This window comes from Schistosoma haematobium, chromosome ZW (assembly GCF_000699445.3).
Source record: "Schistosoma haematobium chromosome ZW, whole genome shotgun sequence".
Lineage (NCBI taxonomy): Eukaryota > Metazoa > Platyhelminthes > Trematoda > Strigeidida > Schistosomatidae > Schistosoma > Schistosoma haematobium.
Genome location: NC_067195.1, coordinates 37,440,332 through 37,460,023, shown reverse-complemented (window position 1 = coordinate 37,460,023; position 19,692 = coordinate 37,440,332). Strand labels below are relative to the sequence as shown.

Genomic DNA, 19,692 nt, shown 5'->3' with positions numbered 1-19,692 from the left:
ACTGTTGGACATACCCAAATCTGAGATTACAATAAATCGATCAGGAAACCATGAAAACTGCTCTATTTCAGTTTTATACCTGATAAACACTTTGGGATAAACTATGCATTACTCCTCCTGACTAGACTTCAAGACTGGCCATGAAAGAGACCAACAAATAGTCGGTGGGAGCTGAAATTTAAGCAGCACTAACCAAAATACTACTGATTAAAGTTTGAAACCCGCTTAGTGGTAAGTGATAGTCTTAAATAAAAACAAAAAAACTAGAACAATTATCTCGTTATACACTGATCTATTTATTTTCTGAACTGATGTCAAAGTAGGAACATCAGAACAAAACAGCTCTCTTTAAATCACCGCATATTTTGGTACTTACTGAAATGGCGTAAATTAAGCAGTCTGCCTATTTCGGACGGTAAATCGACTATTTTGTTATCATTTAAAATAAGTGCACGCAACTCTGTAAGGTCACCGATAGTCGACGGAAGAGAATGAAGTCTGTTACAGCTAGCGTCCAAATTCACAAGGTTTACTAGGTTCCCAAGCTCTGCAGGCAATCGCTCTAAGTTATTGTTTTTGATAACCAAGGTCGTGATATATGTTAGCTGACATAACGTCCCAGAAAAGTTCTTTACAGGGCCTGTAATAAACAATGTGACAAAACAATATAATGAAGTATTTAAAAGCATCAACTGTTGGCCCACACTCACCTCAGAGGCCTTGATCTAACTTATGGTTATCCGTTCGGTTCATAAGTTACTGACACAGAATAGAAGAAACACTGACAGAAACTACTAATTATTTCAGATATAACAACCATGAAATACCCTTTTGGTGACGTTTGTGTCACTAAGGCATGACTGTTTTCGGATATTGGAAAATTAAACTACGAAAGCGTTCTAAGTACCAGGAATGTGGGGAAATACGGAGGTTTAAAAAAGAACAAGTGAATGCTATAAAATGTAAATGAATTTAACATTTAGTTCAGTTGCAAGACACAATATTAGTAAATAAAGTCACCTACTTAGACAAGCCCAGGAATAAATTAGTTTCATGTCGAACTTCACATATTACATTATGAGTAGTAGGGAGAAGTGGTTTAGTGGTTAAAGCGATCGGCTTTTGACATCCTACTATATACTTTGATCTATATGGCTGGAAAATATATCGTTATGTGATAAAAACAAACTCTGGCTTAAATCCCAGTACGTAAACTATTATTTGGTGAGTTACATTGAGTGTAAGCATCAGAATTCTACAAGTGCGTTCCGACCTTCGTAAGTAATTTAGAATATCAAGTAATAAAAACCTAACCTTTTGAGATTATTCGCTTATTCTACAGTAGTCAACATTCGACTGAATGCAATTTCTTGAAGATTGTTCTTAACTGCAGAAACACAATTCTAAATTTCCTTGAATCGATAAATTAGGACCTCCAGCAAAATTCGTAACCACGGGACCAACCTATGGACAGAAGGTGCATCAAGTTTATTTCAAGATCCTGAAGCAAAGTTATTGCAGTTTCTCAGTCATATCATTATTACAGAGATCCGGAAATCTTTCTAGTAGTTTGCTGTCACCAAATTGTCAAAAAGGTAGATAGTATGAATCTGAATTAAAATAAGCAATCTCGAAAAGTATTGACCGAATATACTGGTGTGACGGAAAAACCAAATGTCCTCAGAGAGAAACATAAACAGGCTGGACAAACATGAGTCTTGCTAAACATTAATCGCCAACATTACAAATACATAGTTGTTAATAGCTGAAGTGCATACTGATGAATACTGCATATTATACAGCTATATACGTAAAATGATACATAGATATGAAGCTAATGCATAAGGCAATGTATTACAAGTTCGCCGGACTTTACTGCATGAAACCGAAATTGTTTTTGTTCCTAAATATGGAAAATGTCGATACATACCCTTGTTGCCACTTAAATCACTCAACTGATAGATTAGTATCACTGCTTGTATCAACAAATGTGAACCACTGTCAAATAAATAAAATGTCCTAACCTTTCATCGTATATGTGCTTAATGAGATTAGAAATGGATCACTTTATATCTAATAGTCTTTTGAAGTACCGAAAAGTTAAAGACTTCAACAGAAGGCTAGCCACCAACTAGTTGAGACTTCCCACCTATTACCTATACTACTATCATTTTTAATCCATTGGTGTTTATGTTGTTCATTTCATCTCGCTGTGTTGATGTAATATGACGACTTAAGATTAACATTTGTACTGGTCTCTAGATTGTGATTGACTAACGGATATGCAACTTGAGTACGTACGGGAAAACTGGTAAATTAATATTGTTGTGAATCTCTGTCCACTTATATGAAGGATAAAATTTGAATCTACAGCGATGATCTAAGTTTATCGATTACCACTACTGAGTAAAGTGACAACGCTTTGATAATGCGTTACTTAATAATAGTGACTGAGTTATGAACATTAGTTTAAAAACTCATATATTGTTCGACCTGATGTAAAAGTTCATTAAAAGAGCATTAACGAATCACCTGTCAAATTTAGTCGGAACCAATCACTTTTTTTACCATTCTTATTTTCATCATCTGTCATAAGTCTGCTTTGCATGGTTAATTCGTTTAAACAGTTGTGCCGCTTTGAACCAAGTTCATGTTGTTGTATCATCTGAAAATAATTTCCAGAAATATGCAATAAACATCCATTTCAAATCACCAGAAGAATGGACCTGCAGTATCTTGATTGCATACTGAATATAGCTTTCTGAGACAAAAATTGGCAATGAAAAAATACGACGTAACGAAACAAGTCACTTGTTTGAGCTATGTCATATAGCTTACAGAAATAATGAAACAATACGTAGGCTTTGGTTTTTGTATGTTGAGTAGTTGGAGATTAAGGACTTTGTCAGAAGGCTTAGAATGTGCAGTATTTTTCTGGGGTAGATTTAAAACACAACCTGATTTACATTCCAACATGTTCAAACAAATTAAAAATCATTTTATCTATTCAGGCCTAGGTTTTCCTTAGGATTACATAAACCCCCTGTATTTCGGTCGACCGTTGTTGCTACCTTGACGTGGTAGCCGGGCTATACTGGCTGTAACAACCGTTCCTCAAGGTCCTAAGTGCTGACAGGTCGGTTGATGAGCGGTAAGACTAAAAGCAACAAACCTAAAGTCCGAAGGCGAAATCGTACTGCTTACTCTACAAAGATGTGACGACAATAAGGTGTTTCCTTCAGACAACCAGCATGACAGCGATGCTGCCTTCTCACAAGGAAGGATGGGGTTTGAAAAGTCGACCCCAAAAATGCACACCTCGCTTTATCTCACGAATAACCGTCTCCGGCGGTAAGGTCTTTACAAGCACGGAACTAACAAAAAAACTACACATGAAAAAGTCGTATGTGACTGACCTCAAGCGGTCGTCCCTTGGGTACTGCAGTCATGCTCTCAGGTCACTAAGACCACCTCTAATCCAATTTCCTTTTCAGGTACCTCCAGAAGAACCCTTCCACAGTGTGGGCAACCGGGAAGTGATAACCGCCCTCAAACCTCTAACAACACTTAAAGACCACTGTATTCATAATCAATCTCCCTCTTCAATTTCTATTATTACTCATACACCGACTTTCGACCCCAAACTCCCTCTTTTGGAGTGTGAGCACGGCCAACGATCCTAGTGCGCAAAACTGTTCCAGGTCTACTGAAACCTCTCTCCAAACTACACATTGGAGCCTTTAACGTACGCACCTTATGTCAAGTCGGCCACTAGGCCTCCTTGACTAAGACCCTAGGACCTCGTACCATTGATGTATGCTACGTCTCTGAAACACGTATACAGGATCCTAGTGTGGCCATTCACTTGACCTCACCTCGGCAAAACGGAGAGCCGACGAGATACACCCTCAGTGTAACTGGCGACCCGATGATTAGTTCTCGTGGACTGACGGTCGTAGGCATAGCACTAAGTACGAGGGCGGAACAAGCACTATTAGAGTGGATTCCCGTTAACAGTTGCCTATGTGCTGTTCGGCCAAACGGCTGCGTAGGAATTTGGAAGAATAGGGACACACGTCGTTGCGTTTTCGTCGTTTCTGCCTACGCTCCCACTGACTGCAGCCTGGATGAAGTGAAAGATGGCTTTTACAGAAAGCTTTCTGAACTTCTTCATAAAGCTAAACGCTCAGACATAGTACTCGTAGCAGGTGAATTTAATGCCCAGGTATATAGGTAGGTTAAACCAAACAGAAGGAAATTTAGATGGGTATTTTGGCTCAATGAATAGATAATGGTGATCGTCTGTTGCAACTGTGCTCAGACAATCGTTTATTTTTAGCAAGCACTAATTTAAAGCATAAGGAGAGACATAGTTTAACATGGCGACCCCCTGCATCAAACAAACGATGGACTCAAATACACCATATAGCCATCAGTTATCGCAGGAGAGGCTCGATAGAAGACTACCGCTCGTTCTGGAGTAAATGTTTAGACTCTGATCATGCTCTAATACGAGCACGCACTTGCTTGCGCCTCACTCGACGCGGAAAAGCCACACAAGAAGACTCATTAGAACTGAACTGAGTAACGAGAAAACCAAAAGTAGGTTCCACGAACGACTGAGGTCACAGTTAGGTAGTACTGGAAACGAGGCTGACCCAGATGTTGCTTGGAAAGGCATACAATCAGCTGTGGAAGCAGCAGTGACATCTATCATTGATTTAAACCACAGGGTTGCAAAGAACCAATGGATTATCGTAAACTAATCCCATTAGGCTCTGAACACTATGAAGAGCGAAAACAAATCAGATCTAGGTTAAGAAAAAGTCTAAGAAACGACCGTGAGCAGTGGTGGGCAATGAAAGCAAAAGAGATGGAAAAGGCGGCGACTATAGGGAACACAAGACAGCTTTACAGACTAATAAAAGAAACTGGAACTAATAAGTCAAGTGTAAGTGAGATTATTTCGGAAAAAGACGACACTCTTATCTGCTCTCAGTCCAGACGTTTAGGACGATGGGTGGAACATTTCAGAGAACACTTCAACTGGCCTTCAGCTACTCTACAACTACCCTCCATTCCCAGACAGCGTGAATGGAACATTGAAGTAGGTCCCCCAACTCTTGCTGAAGTCCAAAAGGCTATAGTTAATCTGAAACGAGAAAGGGCAGCTGGTCCAGATGGACTGGCTCCAGAGGTCTTTAAGAATGGTGGTCCAATTTTAGCGATTAGGTTGACTAATATTTTAGCTAGGATCTGGGAGTTAGACGTTATTCCATCTAACTGGTCACAATCACTTATCGTCCCAATATATAAGAAAGGGTCAAAATCATCCTGTGACAACCACAGAGGAATTAGTTTAACAAATATAGTATCTAAAATACTAGCCTCGATAATTATCAGACGCCTAACTAAGACTCGTGAACTGCAAACACGAGAAAACCAAGCTGGCTTCAGACCTGGTCGCCATTCGTCAGGTTCTAGAACACAGGTATACTTATCGGCATCCGACAATGGTGGTCTTTCTTGACTTAAAAGCAGCATTTGACTCGGTAGACCGCGAGATTCTGTGGCAGTGTCTGTCATTGAAAGGCGTACCACAGAAGTACATAAACCTTGTAAAGGCTCTTTACTCAAACACTACTAGTCGAATCAAAGCTTATGGCGAACTGTCACCTACTTTTGCAACCTCAAGTGGTGTCCGTCAAGGCTGTCCACTTTCTCCATTTCTGTTTAACTTCATCATAGACCTACTGATGGAAATAACATTCTCGTCGACTGAATTCTCGGGTAAGTAAGCTGGTGGACAGTACACAAAAGGCTATCTAACGGGATACACGGACAGTAAATGACCCCGGTTCTTTCTACCGACTAGGTGAGGTTAAATCAATAACTGTACATGGATTTCGTATGCGCGTTTAGGGGACGTAATATACATCAATAGAGTGGGATTTTAGAGTCGAACACGTCGACAACTTCACTTATCTTGGAAGTCTGATCAGCACTAATGAGTTGGTGCCTGACGAAATCTCAGCACGGATTCGAAAAGCTCGTTTGGCTTTTGCCAACTTACGTCACCTATGGCGAAGGCGAGATATCCGTCTATCAATAAAAGGACGAGTATATTGCACAGCAGTTCGTTCCGTTCTATTTTACGGCAGCGAAACATGGCCATTAAGAGTAGAAGACACTCGTAAGCTACTAGTATTTGACCACAGATGCCTTAGAAATATTGCTGGCGTCTGCTGGGATCACCGGGTAAGTAATAGTGAGGTTAGACGCAGGGTATTAGGGAATGATGGTAAATCAGTTGATCAGCTTGTGAATCTTCATCGACTGAGATGGTTGGGTCACGTATCACGTATGCCTAAACACTGATTACCACAACATGCAGTGCTAACTGGTGTTGAAGATGGTTGGAAGAAAGTTAGGGGCGGTCAAACCAAAAAGTGACATCAGTGCTTGAAGTCACTAACTTCTGGTCTGAGCCATGTTGGTAGACGCAGACTACTTTGTTGGGGTCCACGTGACTAACGTAACCAATTGTTGGAGACTCTTGGTGACATGGCTCAGGATCGATCACAATGGCGTCGGTCTGTACACTCTATCTTCCTTTAAACTAAGAGATTAAAATAGGTTTATATCTTTCTTTCTACGTACTAAATCTTTGTTCCTATACTATATCCTTACATGCAACCTTTCTTTCATATATTACCACCACTGAATTAAATACTTCTATTAATCCGGTGTTCATCTTTTGGTAATGCGGTATGGCAACTTGGACCAATGCATATATGTGCCTGGTCATACATTGCAGCTGACTGACTGATTTCGGTCGAACATCCAGTTTGTAATAATTAATGTACACCGTAATAACAAAACCAAGTCGGCTGGATGGTTTATTAAGAAAAACAAATGCTAGAATATTTAAGGACCCAAAATAGTAATAATCAGATGAGTATGTTATCCAGTATGAGCATTCCCTGCTACTTTTCATACTACTTTGCAGTCAAGAATTGTGATAACGCGCCCTTGAGAATCCTCAGGAAACATCACAAGTCTTAAGGGTCATAATACATATTGCGTGGTTTTTATCAATCCCAACACATGTAAAGGAGTAAAAGAAAAACAGTTAAATATTTCGACAGTTTTCATGGTGGCAAAACCAATTTGGTAGTCATTCATCTATCATCAATATCTAAAGGTTTATGGAGTTTGCCTGAATTTTCCACGTTTGGTGGGGAAAATATTGTACACTCGTGAATATTAATACTAGACTATTTAACATGAAACAGACGAGCTAGGTTTGAACTTCTGAATGAGTTTGTTTGTATATGTGAGATTTTCATTTTTAATTACAGTAGACTCGTTATTTCACAACAATCAAGAAACTTTACTTCAGGCTATGTATATCTAATATCAGATAATATCTAAGATGACTTTGTGCCAGAAAGTGATCTCTATAGACGAATCACTGACAAATATTACCAGTTCAAATAGTATAGTTTTGGTGGGGACTACTCCCAAAGTTACGTAGCTTGCCTTGCAGTTTAAGCTAGAGAATGGTTCAAATGGTTGTGGACGGAATAGAAGAAGCTTCCACTTAACGGGTTTACGTGCCTAGTAGCAGTGGATCACCAATACTCCAAGGCAAGGACCTAGGTATATTAACTATAATAGATTAGAAAAAAAGAAATCGGTAAATCATAGTAAGATATTATCCTTAGTCCTTAAGAATAGGTCAAGTTTCCTCTTAAATGACTCCTGGGAAGTCGCTTGCACTAGTTCAGTCAGCAGCGAACCCCAGCATTTGATAACTCTTAAGGAGTAGACGTTGTGTCTACAGTCCATTCTGCTATGTTGTATCTCCAATTTCTGGGTGTTACCCCTTAGATTTGTATTGGGACTGAGCTTAAGTAGGTGTTTGGGGGGATGTCCAGGAGTGTTAATGATACTGTAGGCCATTAGGTCACATCTAAGACACCTATACTCTAATGGGTAAAGGTCAAGTGATTGGAGACGCCCTTCATAAGGCTTGATTTTGAGTCCCAGAACTGATTTCGTGGCTCGCCGTTGGATACGCTCCAGAGTGTCCTTATCCTTTTGGAGTGAGGGAGGAAATACAATGTTTCCGTACTCTGAATGGGGACGAATAAAACTGTTGAAGATTATGTGGAAAGTTTTCCTGTCAAACTGGCCAAGAATGCGCTTCAATGTTACCAGTGCAAGATTTTCTCGAAAGGTATTTTTGTCACAGAGTATGACTTCAAACCGTAGGGTACCAGCACTCCTAAATCTTTTTCAACTTGAGATACTTCTAGAGAGGAGTTTCTTAAGTTGTAGTTGCAGTCTGAAAAATGTCTCAGATGGACTACTTTACATTTTGAAGTGTTAAAGATAAGTCCGTTGTCATACGCCCAACTTTGAAGTCGAATCAGATCCTCCTGAAGTGCCTGTATATCGTCTTGGTTGCGTATCTCTCTCCAAAGTTTCACGTCGTCGGCAAAAAGTAATAAGTCTGACGATACCTGTTGTGGAAGATCTTTTATATAAATCAAAAAGAGAAGAGGTCCTAGTACCGAGCCCTGAGGGACCCCACTAGGACATTCCATAGCCTGAGAGAAAGTGAAGTTAACCCTGACCTTAAAATGTCAATTTTTTAGATATGAAGTGAGCCAATCAATTAGAGGTGATTTGATACCCAATCGTTTGAGCCTAATAATAAGACATGTGTGGCTGGACATTTTAAAAGCTTTTGAGAAGTCAAGGTAAATGACATCAACCTTAAGCTTGCGATCAAGGATGGTTGTCCATCTGTCCACCGCAGTCAGCATGTTGGTCATACAAGAATGAAACTTCCTGAAACCATACTGTTGAAGTGAAGATAAGTTTAAGGATAATAAATAGTCGTGTATATCGTCGCACATCACCGACTCCACAATTTTTGGAGGTATAGAGAGAAGAGCCACCGGTCGGTAGCTTGAAGGTTCGCTGCGTCGACCTCCTTTGAAAATTGGTGTGATGTGAGCCAGCCTCCAAATTTCCGGTAGTTTGCCTCGGCTTAGCGAGTGTGAGAACATCACGCTAAGCGGTGCTGCCAGGAGTGAAGCTGCCTCCCTCAGTATAGCAGGATGAACTACATCCGGGCCAGGAGAAGTGTCTTTTTTACGTGCTGTAGTTTCTGGACACAACAAGTCAGAGCTCAGGTTTACTTTGGAAAGTCCTGTGAAGCTTTCATCAATATAGTTGATGTGGGCCGATTGAAATGTCCGAGAGTATAGTCTAGCCGAAAGGTTAGCGGCGTCGCCGTCGTTATTAATCAGGCCATTAGGACCTAGCAGTTGGGAAACTCCGGTTTCGGACTGTCGAAGAGAGGCTGCATAACGGAATAAGCTTTTCGGATTGGAGATAAATTTATCGATAAGCTTTATCTGTTACTGAAGCCTGTCTTCTCTTACTGCCTTTGTGCATATGTTCCTCATATTTTTGTATTGCCAGTTCGTTCGTATGCTGCTTAACAGTGACTTTGGCGGCTTAGCAAACGAAAAGTGCGGTTCTTGATGGCCATAGGTTGCTTATGGCTTTTTGGGACCGCTTCAGGTACAGACTGCTTTGTAACACATAAAAGCGTGTGCAGTAAGAAATCCCAATGAGCATCGACATCATGTTGAGGGTGAACATCCCAATCCACCTGTTGTAGATGTCCCTGTAAAGTTGGCACATTCTACCGTTCGAAATTCCATTGCCTGTTGTTGGTGTGATGTCTTAGCTCAGTTTTGCTGATAGAACCGAAGGCTATGACAGCGTGATCGCTTTCCCCCAGGGGAGCCAGGATTGAGAGGTAGTCAACCAGTAATTCTTCGTTTGTAAATGCCCAGTCTCAGCGCGACGGCGTCTGACTGTTTCTACAATGAGTTGCCGACTTCACATTTTCGAATAATCCCAGATCGTCAATGAGGTTGAAGAACAGAGCTTCAGTTGAGTTTGATCTAAAATATACGTATGTCCCGCGAAATTGACTCTAGGGAGATTGAAGTCCCCTAGAATCAAGACATGGGTGAATCCGAGAGGAGCAGAGCGGGATAATCCTTCCAGCATACGATTGTCGTACTCGATGTCAGCAGTGAGCTTCCTGTAGATGACGCCAACTAGACACCTCGAGGTGGTAGACAATCTTACTGAGCACCACATGGATTCATCAAGATTGATAAACTCTTGGTTGTGGACTTGACGTACCTCCAGGCATGATCGTATGTATAAGGCTACTCCACCCCCAATTCCTGTTTTTTTCTGTCGTTGCGAAACAAAGACATCCCAGGTATTGCTGGCTCCTGGTCCGATTCCTAGGCTCTTTGATGACCGGATAGACATTCTTGGAAGTAGACTGAGCGTACAAGTAACCAGTTGATTTCCGTACAATACTTAGGATGTTCAGCTTAAACGACGACACCTGGTCCTTTTTAACTCTGTTAACGTAGGTCCAATCACCAACAGAGTTTTTGGAAACCACGGAACCTGTGGTGGGACACCCAAGTCCGCTGAGGGAGTTTATAACCGTCGACGTTATGATGGTACTGAGTTGCAGCAGGTCATCACTAGTCTTATTACATATTCCATCGATAATAGCGCTGTCGACATCCCTCTTCTTGTTCTCATTGCGTGTCCTTGTTTGTCCACCCGTTTTGTGACTGTCTTTTTTTCAAATTTACTAACAACTTATTCCACAGACCTAGCAATAGGACAATCATGTTACTCAGCAAATCTTCAGCATCCGCGTTGCACACGACACATATCCACCCATGATCCGACTTACTGTCTGTTGTAAACAGTTGCTGTGAGATATGTGCACGCTTCATGGAACCAACTTTTGCAGTTGTCGCACTGCATGCAGGATGTAGTGGTGGCACTGGGTCCTAACTACACTATCAAAAACCTAGGACAATAAAGGAAGGAGAAAACTACTATAAAAAACCATCCCAAGGACAAGCATTGTTTAATAGACGAGTAGTAATGACTTATTGAGCAGCTATTTTTATGTCTAAGGCTGTACTGTCGACTTTGCCAGTAATCCTACCAAAACCTTACCTGGATAACATCACAAGCAAAACTTCCGCCTTACGTTTTCACCATTTCCAATATCCAATATCACTGTGTTAGGTTTGCAGAAGCCAGATAACTTCAACGTGTCAATATATGATTCCAAGTTTTTATTTCGATCGATAGATGGTATTTTTGTGGTAAACTCATTTCGTGTATTTCTAGACGTCTTTTAAATGTTTAAATATTACACAAAGAATCAGATTGCATTGTAGCGACAAATGAATATCTAAAATAAGTGGTTTGGTGAGTCTACGGCATTGATGCTAATCTCATTAAACTTGCTAGACAAACCCTATCTGAAGGTTCTCGGTCACACACCCACACCAAATCGTGATTCCGTACGCCATGCTATTCAATCTTCAAAACATCCAGCAATCTTAGATCAAACGCTTCTCAACACACTGATAACTTTCCAAATATTTCTTCAAACTCCTTCATTCTTGACTTCTGGCTCGACTTGGTCGGTATCTTTCTATTATGAAGGTGCTAGTGACAAACGCGCTATAAAATTCTGAATATTCATGGCATCTCTTATGGTAAGCCTAACGTGATCTGATATACCAAGTGACAAACAGGGAATATATTACCTGTTGTTACACTGTATGTCAAATTTTTTAGTTTTTGCACATCGTTGTATTATTTTCCTGTTCTCAGACGTTTTTGCGTATTTATCGTTTGTTGAAGCAAACGTGCACGACGGCAGAAGCTCAAGATATTCTAAATCGACTTCATGGTTCTAAAGTGTTCTCAAAAGTTGACCTAAGAGATGTTTATCTTCAGATCCCTTTAGATCAGTCTTCATCTACTTTGACGAAAATTAACATTCCTTTTGGTCTGTTTAAATACAACTTCCTTCCGTTTGATCTAAGTTGTTATCCAGCCATATTTCAGGAAGCCATGAATAAAGTAGTTAGTGATCTTGTAGGTGTTGAAGTTTACCAAAATGATCCCATTGTCCATTGTTCTGATAAGATACTTCATGAACAGATACTTATTGCTTTGTTGCGTCGCTCAATTGAGAAGAATATTATAGTGAATCCAAATAAGTATTCATTTTGTGTATCTAGTTTCCAATACGATGGATACCCAGTCGATGATAATGGCATTAGACAAGATATGTAACAACCAGCTCCAATGAAAAATGCGCCGGCCGTAAAACCTTTCACAGAACTACGTTCACAAGGTGGTGCACTTCAATACAATTCCCGTCTTATTTCTAAATTTTTTCTTTTCGCACCAATTGTTGATTCAGTCTTTTGACACCCAATTGATACAAATGGGGTGGGGATGCAGTGAGCAACTTTTATCAAGAGAAGGAAATTGGTTTAATGGAAACAATTATTATTATAATCAACTGTACCAGTGATTGTTTTACTGTAATTGTCTGTACTAAAGACATCCATTATTCTTCTATTCTTCCTCTCGTTGGTTGTGAACTTGCACGAACTTACGTTTGCTCAGTAACTCCGCTTGTGCTCCTTTGGAACGATCTCGATATACTTTCGATACCACGAGATCACCAACGAATATACTAAGCTAAAACCTTCAATTGATTTCTGATATTTGGTACGCAACCTTCCTGTAATGGTGGTCACAGTAAATTTCGACTCGACTCCACGCCACAAGTGTAAGATCCATTTTGAATGTTTTGTGTGTGAAATTCCCTCCATGTATACACTTGAAGTTTGTTCCCATTGATTCCTTTAGTTGTACATCGCCATTCGTTTTGATTCCATTTGGGTTGTTAATATTTGTATATTATTATAGATTTTTAATTTTTCTTACGCCTTCACTAAGTTTCCGTGTTTCTTCCTGAACTGCATTCATGTTGTTTTACTCGATACTTAGTCTTGGCGGCAGCTATATTGATTTGTTCCTCCTTTTACCTGCGTTGCTTGTATCGACTGGAATCGTTCATTTTTGATTGTGAATTGAGGCACTCTTCCAGAATTGGAAACACTCTGTGTTATAAAGCAACCAAATATTATCTTTTGAACGAATCTGTGCGCGGTCTAACCAGACAGGACAGAAAAGCATTCATTTGTTGTGATTGATTAGATCAGTTGAATAATTATTGGTTGGATATCTGGGTGGTCATAGTTGTTTAAAACCGTCATTTTACCCAAATACTTTTTTTGGCCTCAACTACGCAAGAGCACGTATCTAACCCACCTAGACGGCTATTCTTCAGTCCAAACCTTAGTTTGTATCTTACAGTGAATAACAAGAGTCGTGATTACGAAGTCTACTAAAGTTTCTTCAAAGTGATATGGTTCTCCGAGAATACACCCCTAGTATACATTCTGTAATTTAATAATTCCCACAATTCTGTTCTTCGCTAAGCGAATTAGTAATGAAGACGTGACAAATGTTGAGTTCACGACTGGTAACCTGTGATGTCTATCACTCTCAATACATGCGCACCACTATAATCAAAGTTTGATATTTATCCTCATAACTATGCGGTGAGACATACGTTTGAGGGATTGGAGTATATATTGGCAATGCATTGTGTTCGATACAAAGTCAGTTCGAAAATTCTCGTCATATCAAACTGCCAAATAATAGATAGCAAGACCTATTTTGGTTATTTGTACTGAAGTTAACAACAATAAAGCTTCAAATAGCAAACAAGCCTATTCGATTCAGCCTATAGTGTTTAATATGTGGCTGAAACAAATGGTTTTGCTAGTTTTCAGCACTGATGACAGTCCCACTAGACACACCCTGAAAATAACGACACTTCAAATACGGCTGTACTTAAACCTGGAGATTTGAATGACCAACAAAGCTCTGACCAGCCCTTCCACAATGTTAAGTTCTAACATTTCTCAGCAACAACATGTTTCTACGTATGCCGGAAGTCAATGGTTAACAAACTCTCGACGAGGGCCTCTTTGGACACGAATAAAGGACGCGAAAATGGGCGATGGGAATTTCTTCTTTCAACTGCTTAAAAAGATGACAATTTTGGATACATTGACTCAGAAGCCCTAATTATTCCAGATTAATTCTGTCAATCATAGAAATATGTGTAGCGACCTACTTTTATCAAGAGAAGGAAATTGGTTTAATGGAAACAATTATTATTATAATCAACTGTACCAGTGATTGTTTTACTGTAATTGTCTGTACTAAAGACATCCATTATTCTTCTATTCTTCCTCTCGTTGGTTGTGAACTTGCACGAACTTACGTTTCCTCAGTGATTCCGCCTGTATTCCTTTGGCACCATCTCGGTATTCTTTCTAAGTCACGAGATCTCCAACAAATACATCGCGACTGCAGCCATCATCTGGCTTCTGATATTTGGCTTACATGGGATCTTATCGGTCAACTGGCACGTAGTCTTCCTGTAGTTGGGTTCATAGTCAAACGCGAGTCGACGCCATACTATATAGGCAAGCACTGCAAAATCATGCATGAATTTACGTATGATCCTGAATCTTTCACTACATTTGACTCCTGATTTCACCGTTTAGATGACATGCGCCATGTCGAATGCTCATACCTCGGTGTTGCAACTAAACACAATTCCTAGGAATTAGAACTCGGGAATGTAATAAACAAGTGAATTCCGTCCTGCCACAAAATACTAAGGATCTATTCTTCAATATTACAGTCCAAACATTATCTGAAATTTCCGGAGCTTAGTCCTCATTGTTCAGTATTCGCTACCAATGTTTTCGAAAATCAGAATCTCCACTTCATTACCACCTCACATATACTTGAAAAGTAATGTAGGATGTGAACGATCTAGAATTAACGAAATTATAGCAGATCAACTTTGATGCTTAATTTTTGTTTACGGAATAAAGAATGAAGATATTAACATCCTCACTAGAATTTTATTGTTCATTGAGGAGAAGCGTAACATTACCTTATGGATGGTCACAAACGAATCTCAAAGTGTGTTGAATCTGAAACATAATACCGCGACGGTACGCTGAGGTAAAAGGTAGTGTTCTTTTCGCGAATGCCAATGACCTTCTACAAAATCCGTTCTCCAACTTGCAGGCGGCAAACCGAATACTTACATTACATTATTTAATAATTATCAGCTTAATTCACTTAAATTTACGTACTGACCGGACCTTTAAAAGCAATACATATTCCAGTTCTATTATTTTTCATGTAACTTAAACTGGTGGATTGTTCACAAATAAATCTCGGTAATACAGTCTTTTCACTTCGCTATATCAATCTACTTCAGGCTTGTCTTGTTGAAGTAGTAGCAAAGAGCCGTTATTTTGCATCAGCGACAAACACCCATACCAGTGGCGTTAATCAGCAAAATTGCCCAGAAGTAAAACTGAAAAGTCTGAATGCTATAGGCTGTCCAACGTCTTTGTGGAGTCACAATCATAATGCTTCAAACAACTGAACAATATCCGGACGCCTATGACCCGTATAGTCATGTATTTTGCCTACTACAATGTCGTAGATTCAACATTTCATGATAATGTACAATTACTATTGCTGCAACGTCAGTCCTTTTTTGAGATTGGAAGATTTCAACATAGTCAATTCCCTCCAACTCTTTATGAGACAGCGTTTGCAACCACATTTTTCGTTAAATATTCTCGAGATAATTTCCAGGATGTGTTTCAGTCGACTAGATCGTCTTAAATGTATTCTCTAGGCGCTGAGGGCACATAAACAGGAATAAGTAGCTAACTCTTGACCTACAGCAGTGTTAACTCGTCAGAGGTTGCATGAGCGACGCGTTTTTTGGTGTTAACCTACCATAGTACCTGCTAATCTACCGACAGTGCATGGTTTCTTCATAGTGCTTAGTTCGTTATAATCATGAGTTTGCGATATTTTTCGTCTGAAGATGAATACCATTATGGTTCATAGCATCCTCTAGGTTGTTTTGTGCGCTGGTTTCACTTTGGCACTGTGATATTTTAAACGTTTTGACATATTATAGACATTTTTGAATGTTAAATTGAAGTTTTTCAAGTTAGGTTGTCTTAGCTTGGGATCAGGAATCGGTTGGCGTAAGCATGAAATCATCATCAATGAAACTTCCGAAAGTTACTGCTGTTTCTCAAACTGAACGGCTAGAGACAGGATTTGCAATGACGTATTGTACTCATGATAAGCATGTCAGCGTCATATTAGTCGACTTTGGGAATCGGACTGTGTTGCTTTATCAGGTCACATTTAAAAAACAAATCATATAGATCAGATTTCTTGTTACTTAATTTGAGTGAATTGATGGGATTTAATCTGCAGTGGTTTCTATTGTGCTGAACCACTTATAGTAACTGATAAGGTTCTAATTATCCCTGACCTTTTTATCAGTATTATTACTAATATATATTTCTGCAATGGCAGGTACACACCCTCTTTACAGGCACGATCTATAAATCACAATATTTATTGTTTCACAGTACGCATGTTAAATAAATATGATCTATAGAAGTGAATGTCAGTTCATTCCTTCAAATATGCTGAGTAATCTTTGAAATATTCTCCAACGTGACATCGCATCCACGTTACACAGCAGATCCAATCTTGTGTGTTAGGATTTTGAGCGTGCGAAGTATTTATGCAATGAAACTTTTTAAGTTTATGGTTTTTATATAGTAGACTTGTAGAGCGCTTGGTGTGAACTATGACCTTGGTAAAACGCGTACGTCAAGTTTGTTCCAGATATCAGAAGTTCCATAGCTATGCCCTCAGAGCATAATTCTGGAAGAAAGAGAAACCGAGGAGCAGCAAAACACTTGGATATGAACGATTAACAATACATAACATTTTGTAGTGGAACGGACAGAGGTATGATAAATCATTAGATTAAATTCATATTAGGTCTTGCAGCTAAAGTGATATGTGATCAGAGGCTTCTAATGAGAGAATGCAGCAATAAAGAACAGTGCAGTGTGACATTTACCAAAGTGGAGTAAGCTCAAATGAAGTAAGGGAAGTCAGCGTTGGAATAAGGAATGCTGTTTATTAGAACAGAAAGTGCATATAGAAAGTAAAGTATTGAGGAAACTAATAACCATATCTTGTATTGTCTGATGCCTGCCACACAGTCTTAATGTAAAAGTCTGAGTCAGCATGTTATAAATTGTCTTAGTAGAATAGTTAATCCAGCATAAAATTGGAAACATAAGTCTGAATGATGTGCTTAGGAGAACAACCTCAATATCACAGATTGATTGACTCGTTATCAATTATAAAGAGCCTGATACAAAAAAATGTGATGCCCTACAAACATGGGTGGATTGAAGTCATCGCTCTCACCATTAATGCTTGCTGGTCAGTAACTCCACCCTTCCTCCTTTTGTGATGTTAGGCTCATTAAAGCTTAAATTCTGGATATATATCATACCTCACACAATCCTCTGTGTTTCACATCCTTTTGGAAAACACTATTTCTATGAGTACCATTTTACAGGCTTATCAGGCAGTTACAAATTATGGGCTGTGGTTTGGGCATCGATGCAATGCTTTAATTGACTATAGTATAAAGTATAGGTTGCCAATCAGAGTATAGGCTATAAGAAGAGTATGTTGTAGGATAGTTGTTTACTGAAGTAGGCGGGAAAGTATAGAAATATATTAGTTATGGATAAGGAAACGAGTGGTGAAATAATACTAATGGCAAGTCAGCATAGTGTACTGGAGAGTAAAAGGCTGATAAAGAATATACAAGAGGGAACTCACATTAACTTGGTGTTGATGTTATTTTGTTCTACCCTAACCGGTTGATGGGCAACAGGTTCCATAGGTGCAAGACCACTGGTAGTAGGCAGTCGATTGTGCAGTTCTTTTGACGTTTTAGGATAGTAGTGAGCGTCTCTTAGCGACCGAGTATCGATAGGTCCGGTGATTTACCTATCTACTTCAAGTGAAAAAATTATGGAGGAGAAAGTATCTAATACAATTACAAGTAGGAAAAAAAGGCAATTCGGTCTGTACATGTAGAGAGCCTATAATGTCTGAGTGGGACGCAGATGTTTTAGTTTGTACTAGATCTGTGCAAGTCAGGGCTTGATCAATAAGTCTTACAAACGTATGTAGATAATCTGCCGTGCGTATTTCAGGGAGAAGACTGTCCCATATTAATACATACTTGATGAGGAAGAAGTCTTCCCGAGTTTTTAATCTGAACTTTTTCAGGTACATCATGCAGAAATAGTATCCCTGAGTTATTCTGAGGACGGGCTACTCGTCTAAATCTGTCACATGACCAAGCCCGATCACCATATCCCTTGATTTTACATGGCAAAGTCGATTTGCATTCGTGATTACTCGTTGTCCTGCCTCTGGCGTGACTTTTTACTCGTGCTTATATTCCGAATGGCATGAAGACTTCCGAGAACTATCTAGAGTCCGTCGGAAGTACGAGTAACCAATTGCTTAACTTGCTTCAGATAAATCCCACAGCTGAATAATGCCGTTCCACTCAAGTAAATATGTTAGTATAAAGTTGGCTCATTTAGAAAGTTGAGCTTCGTTTGGACCTACTGAATTCCGTTCGTTCAACCTCTATAACTTTAGTGTGCCTAAGGAAATATATACTCAAGGTACATGGAATATATTTCTAACCTATTGTCGTAGACTTTTACTTGGCCTACCTGTTGACGACAGTTCTCCTCTGTCAGATTGCAACTTTTCTGTTTTAAATTGACTGTTAGTAGTTGTTCTATTTAAATATTTGTACAGTGTCCATTTTAACGATTGGTTTTGTCTGAATAACTGTAGTGGTCCCTTAGTAATGAGCTAACTTCCATAAAATTCCTCAATCAACTCAGTCTTTGGACCGTAACTAACAGTTTCTATATACTTCTTCACTTTTTTTTGTATCATAGAATACATTGTTCTATTCAGCAACGGCAAATGGGCAGTTTATATATTTGCGTCAACCAATGTTGAAACAAACATCTTTTCCTGCGTGTGGTAACTAGGTTTACTTTAGTCAACCATGGTCTGAACACGGGTTTATTTTTAAAGTCACTAGAATTCGCACAGTAGATTTCAGCATCTAAAGCATTATCCATGGGGCATCGGAATACCGTAATTACATATGTGATATGTAAAAGTCGGATGAACTCAGCGTCTGTTGTTGGCTCTGAAATTGGTGACACTGTAGAGATATGCATGACATACTTATTTTGTAAATAGTTTTTGATGTTATTTGTATTTATTATCAATTTTTTACTGCATGTGCATTTATCATCAAATGATTGTACGTGTTGTTTAAGTGTATGACCTTGGACACACTTTCTTCCGTTGTGTTACATTCATAGCGTGACAAATGCTGTCACGTACTAACAAATACACTGTTACACACATACCTCTTGTTCTTCATTCGCTCGTGATTGTGTTGACTGAACTCTAAATCAAATACCGTCTACAGTTATAGACTATAATCAAAATATATCATATTCTACGTTTGTTTATACCGCTGGGAAGACATCAATCCTACTGAAATCTTCAATCATCTATAATTGTGGATTTTGGTACCAGACTCAACCGGAACACGCACAAACCTGCTGAATTAACTAACGCCTCTAATTTTTGTTGTGTTTATAACATTTAACTGATATATATTAACATTACTATTTGTACTTA

At 39.2% G+C, this 19,692-nt stretch overlaps 1 protein-coding gene across 1 annotated transcript in view; it reads right to left on the bottom strand.

Moving 5' to 3' along the window:
- CNOT6L (CCR4-NOT transcription complex subunit 6-like) overlaps nt 1-11,127 on the bottom strand; it is a 29,699-nt gene extending 18,572 nt beyond the window's left edge. Inside the window, exons 1-4 of the mRNA XM_051211274.1 lie at nt 11,086-11,127; nt 10,814-10,933; nt 2,533-2,665; nt 377-640 (exon numbers count right to left, since the gene is read on the bottom strand). Of these exons, the coding sequence (XP_051071314.1) occupies nt 377-640; nt 2,533-2,665 (397 nt within the window). The 5' untranslated portion in view covers nt 10,814-10,933; nt 11,086-11,127. The remainder of the gene's footprint in view (nt 1-376; nt 641-2,532; nt 2,666-10,813; nt 10,934-11,085) is intronic.
- Between the last annotated feature and the right edge of the window lie 8,565 nt (nt 11,128-19,692).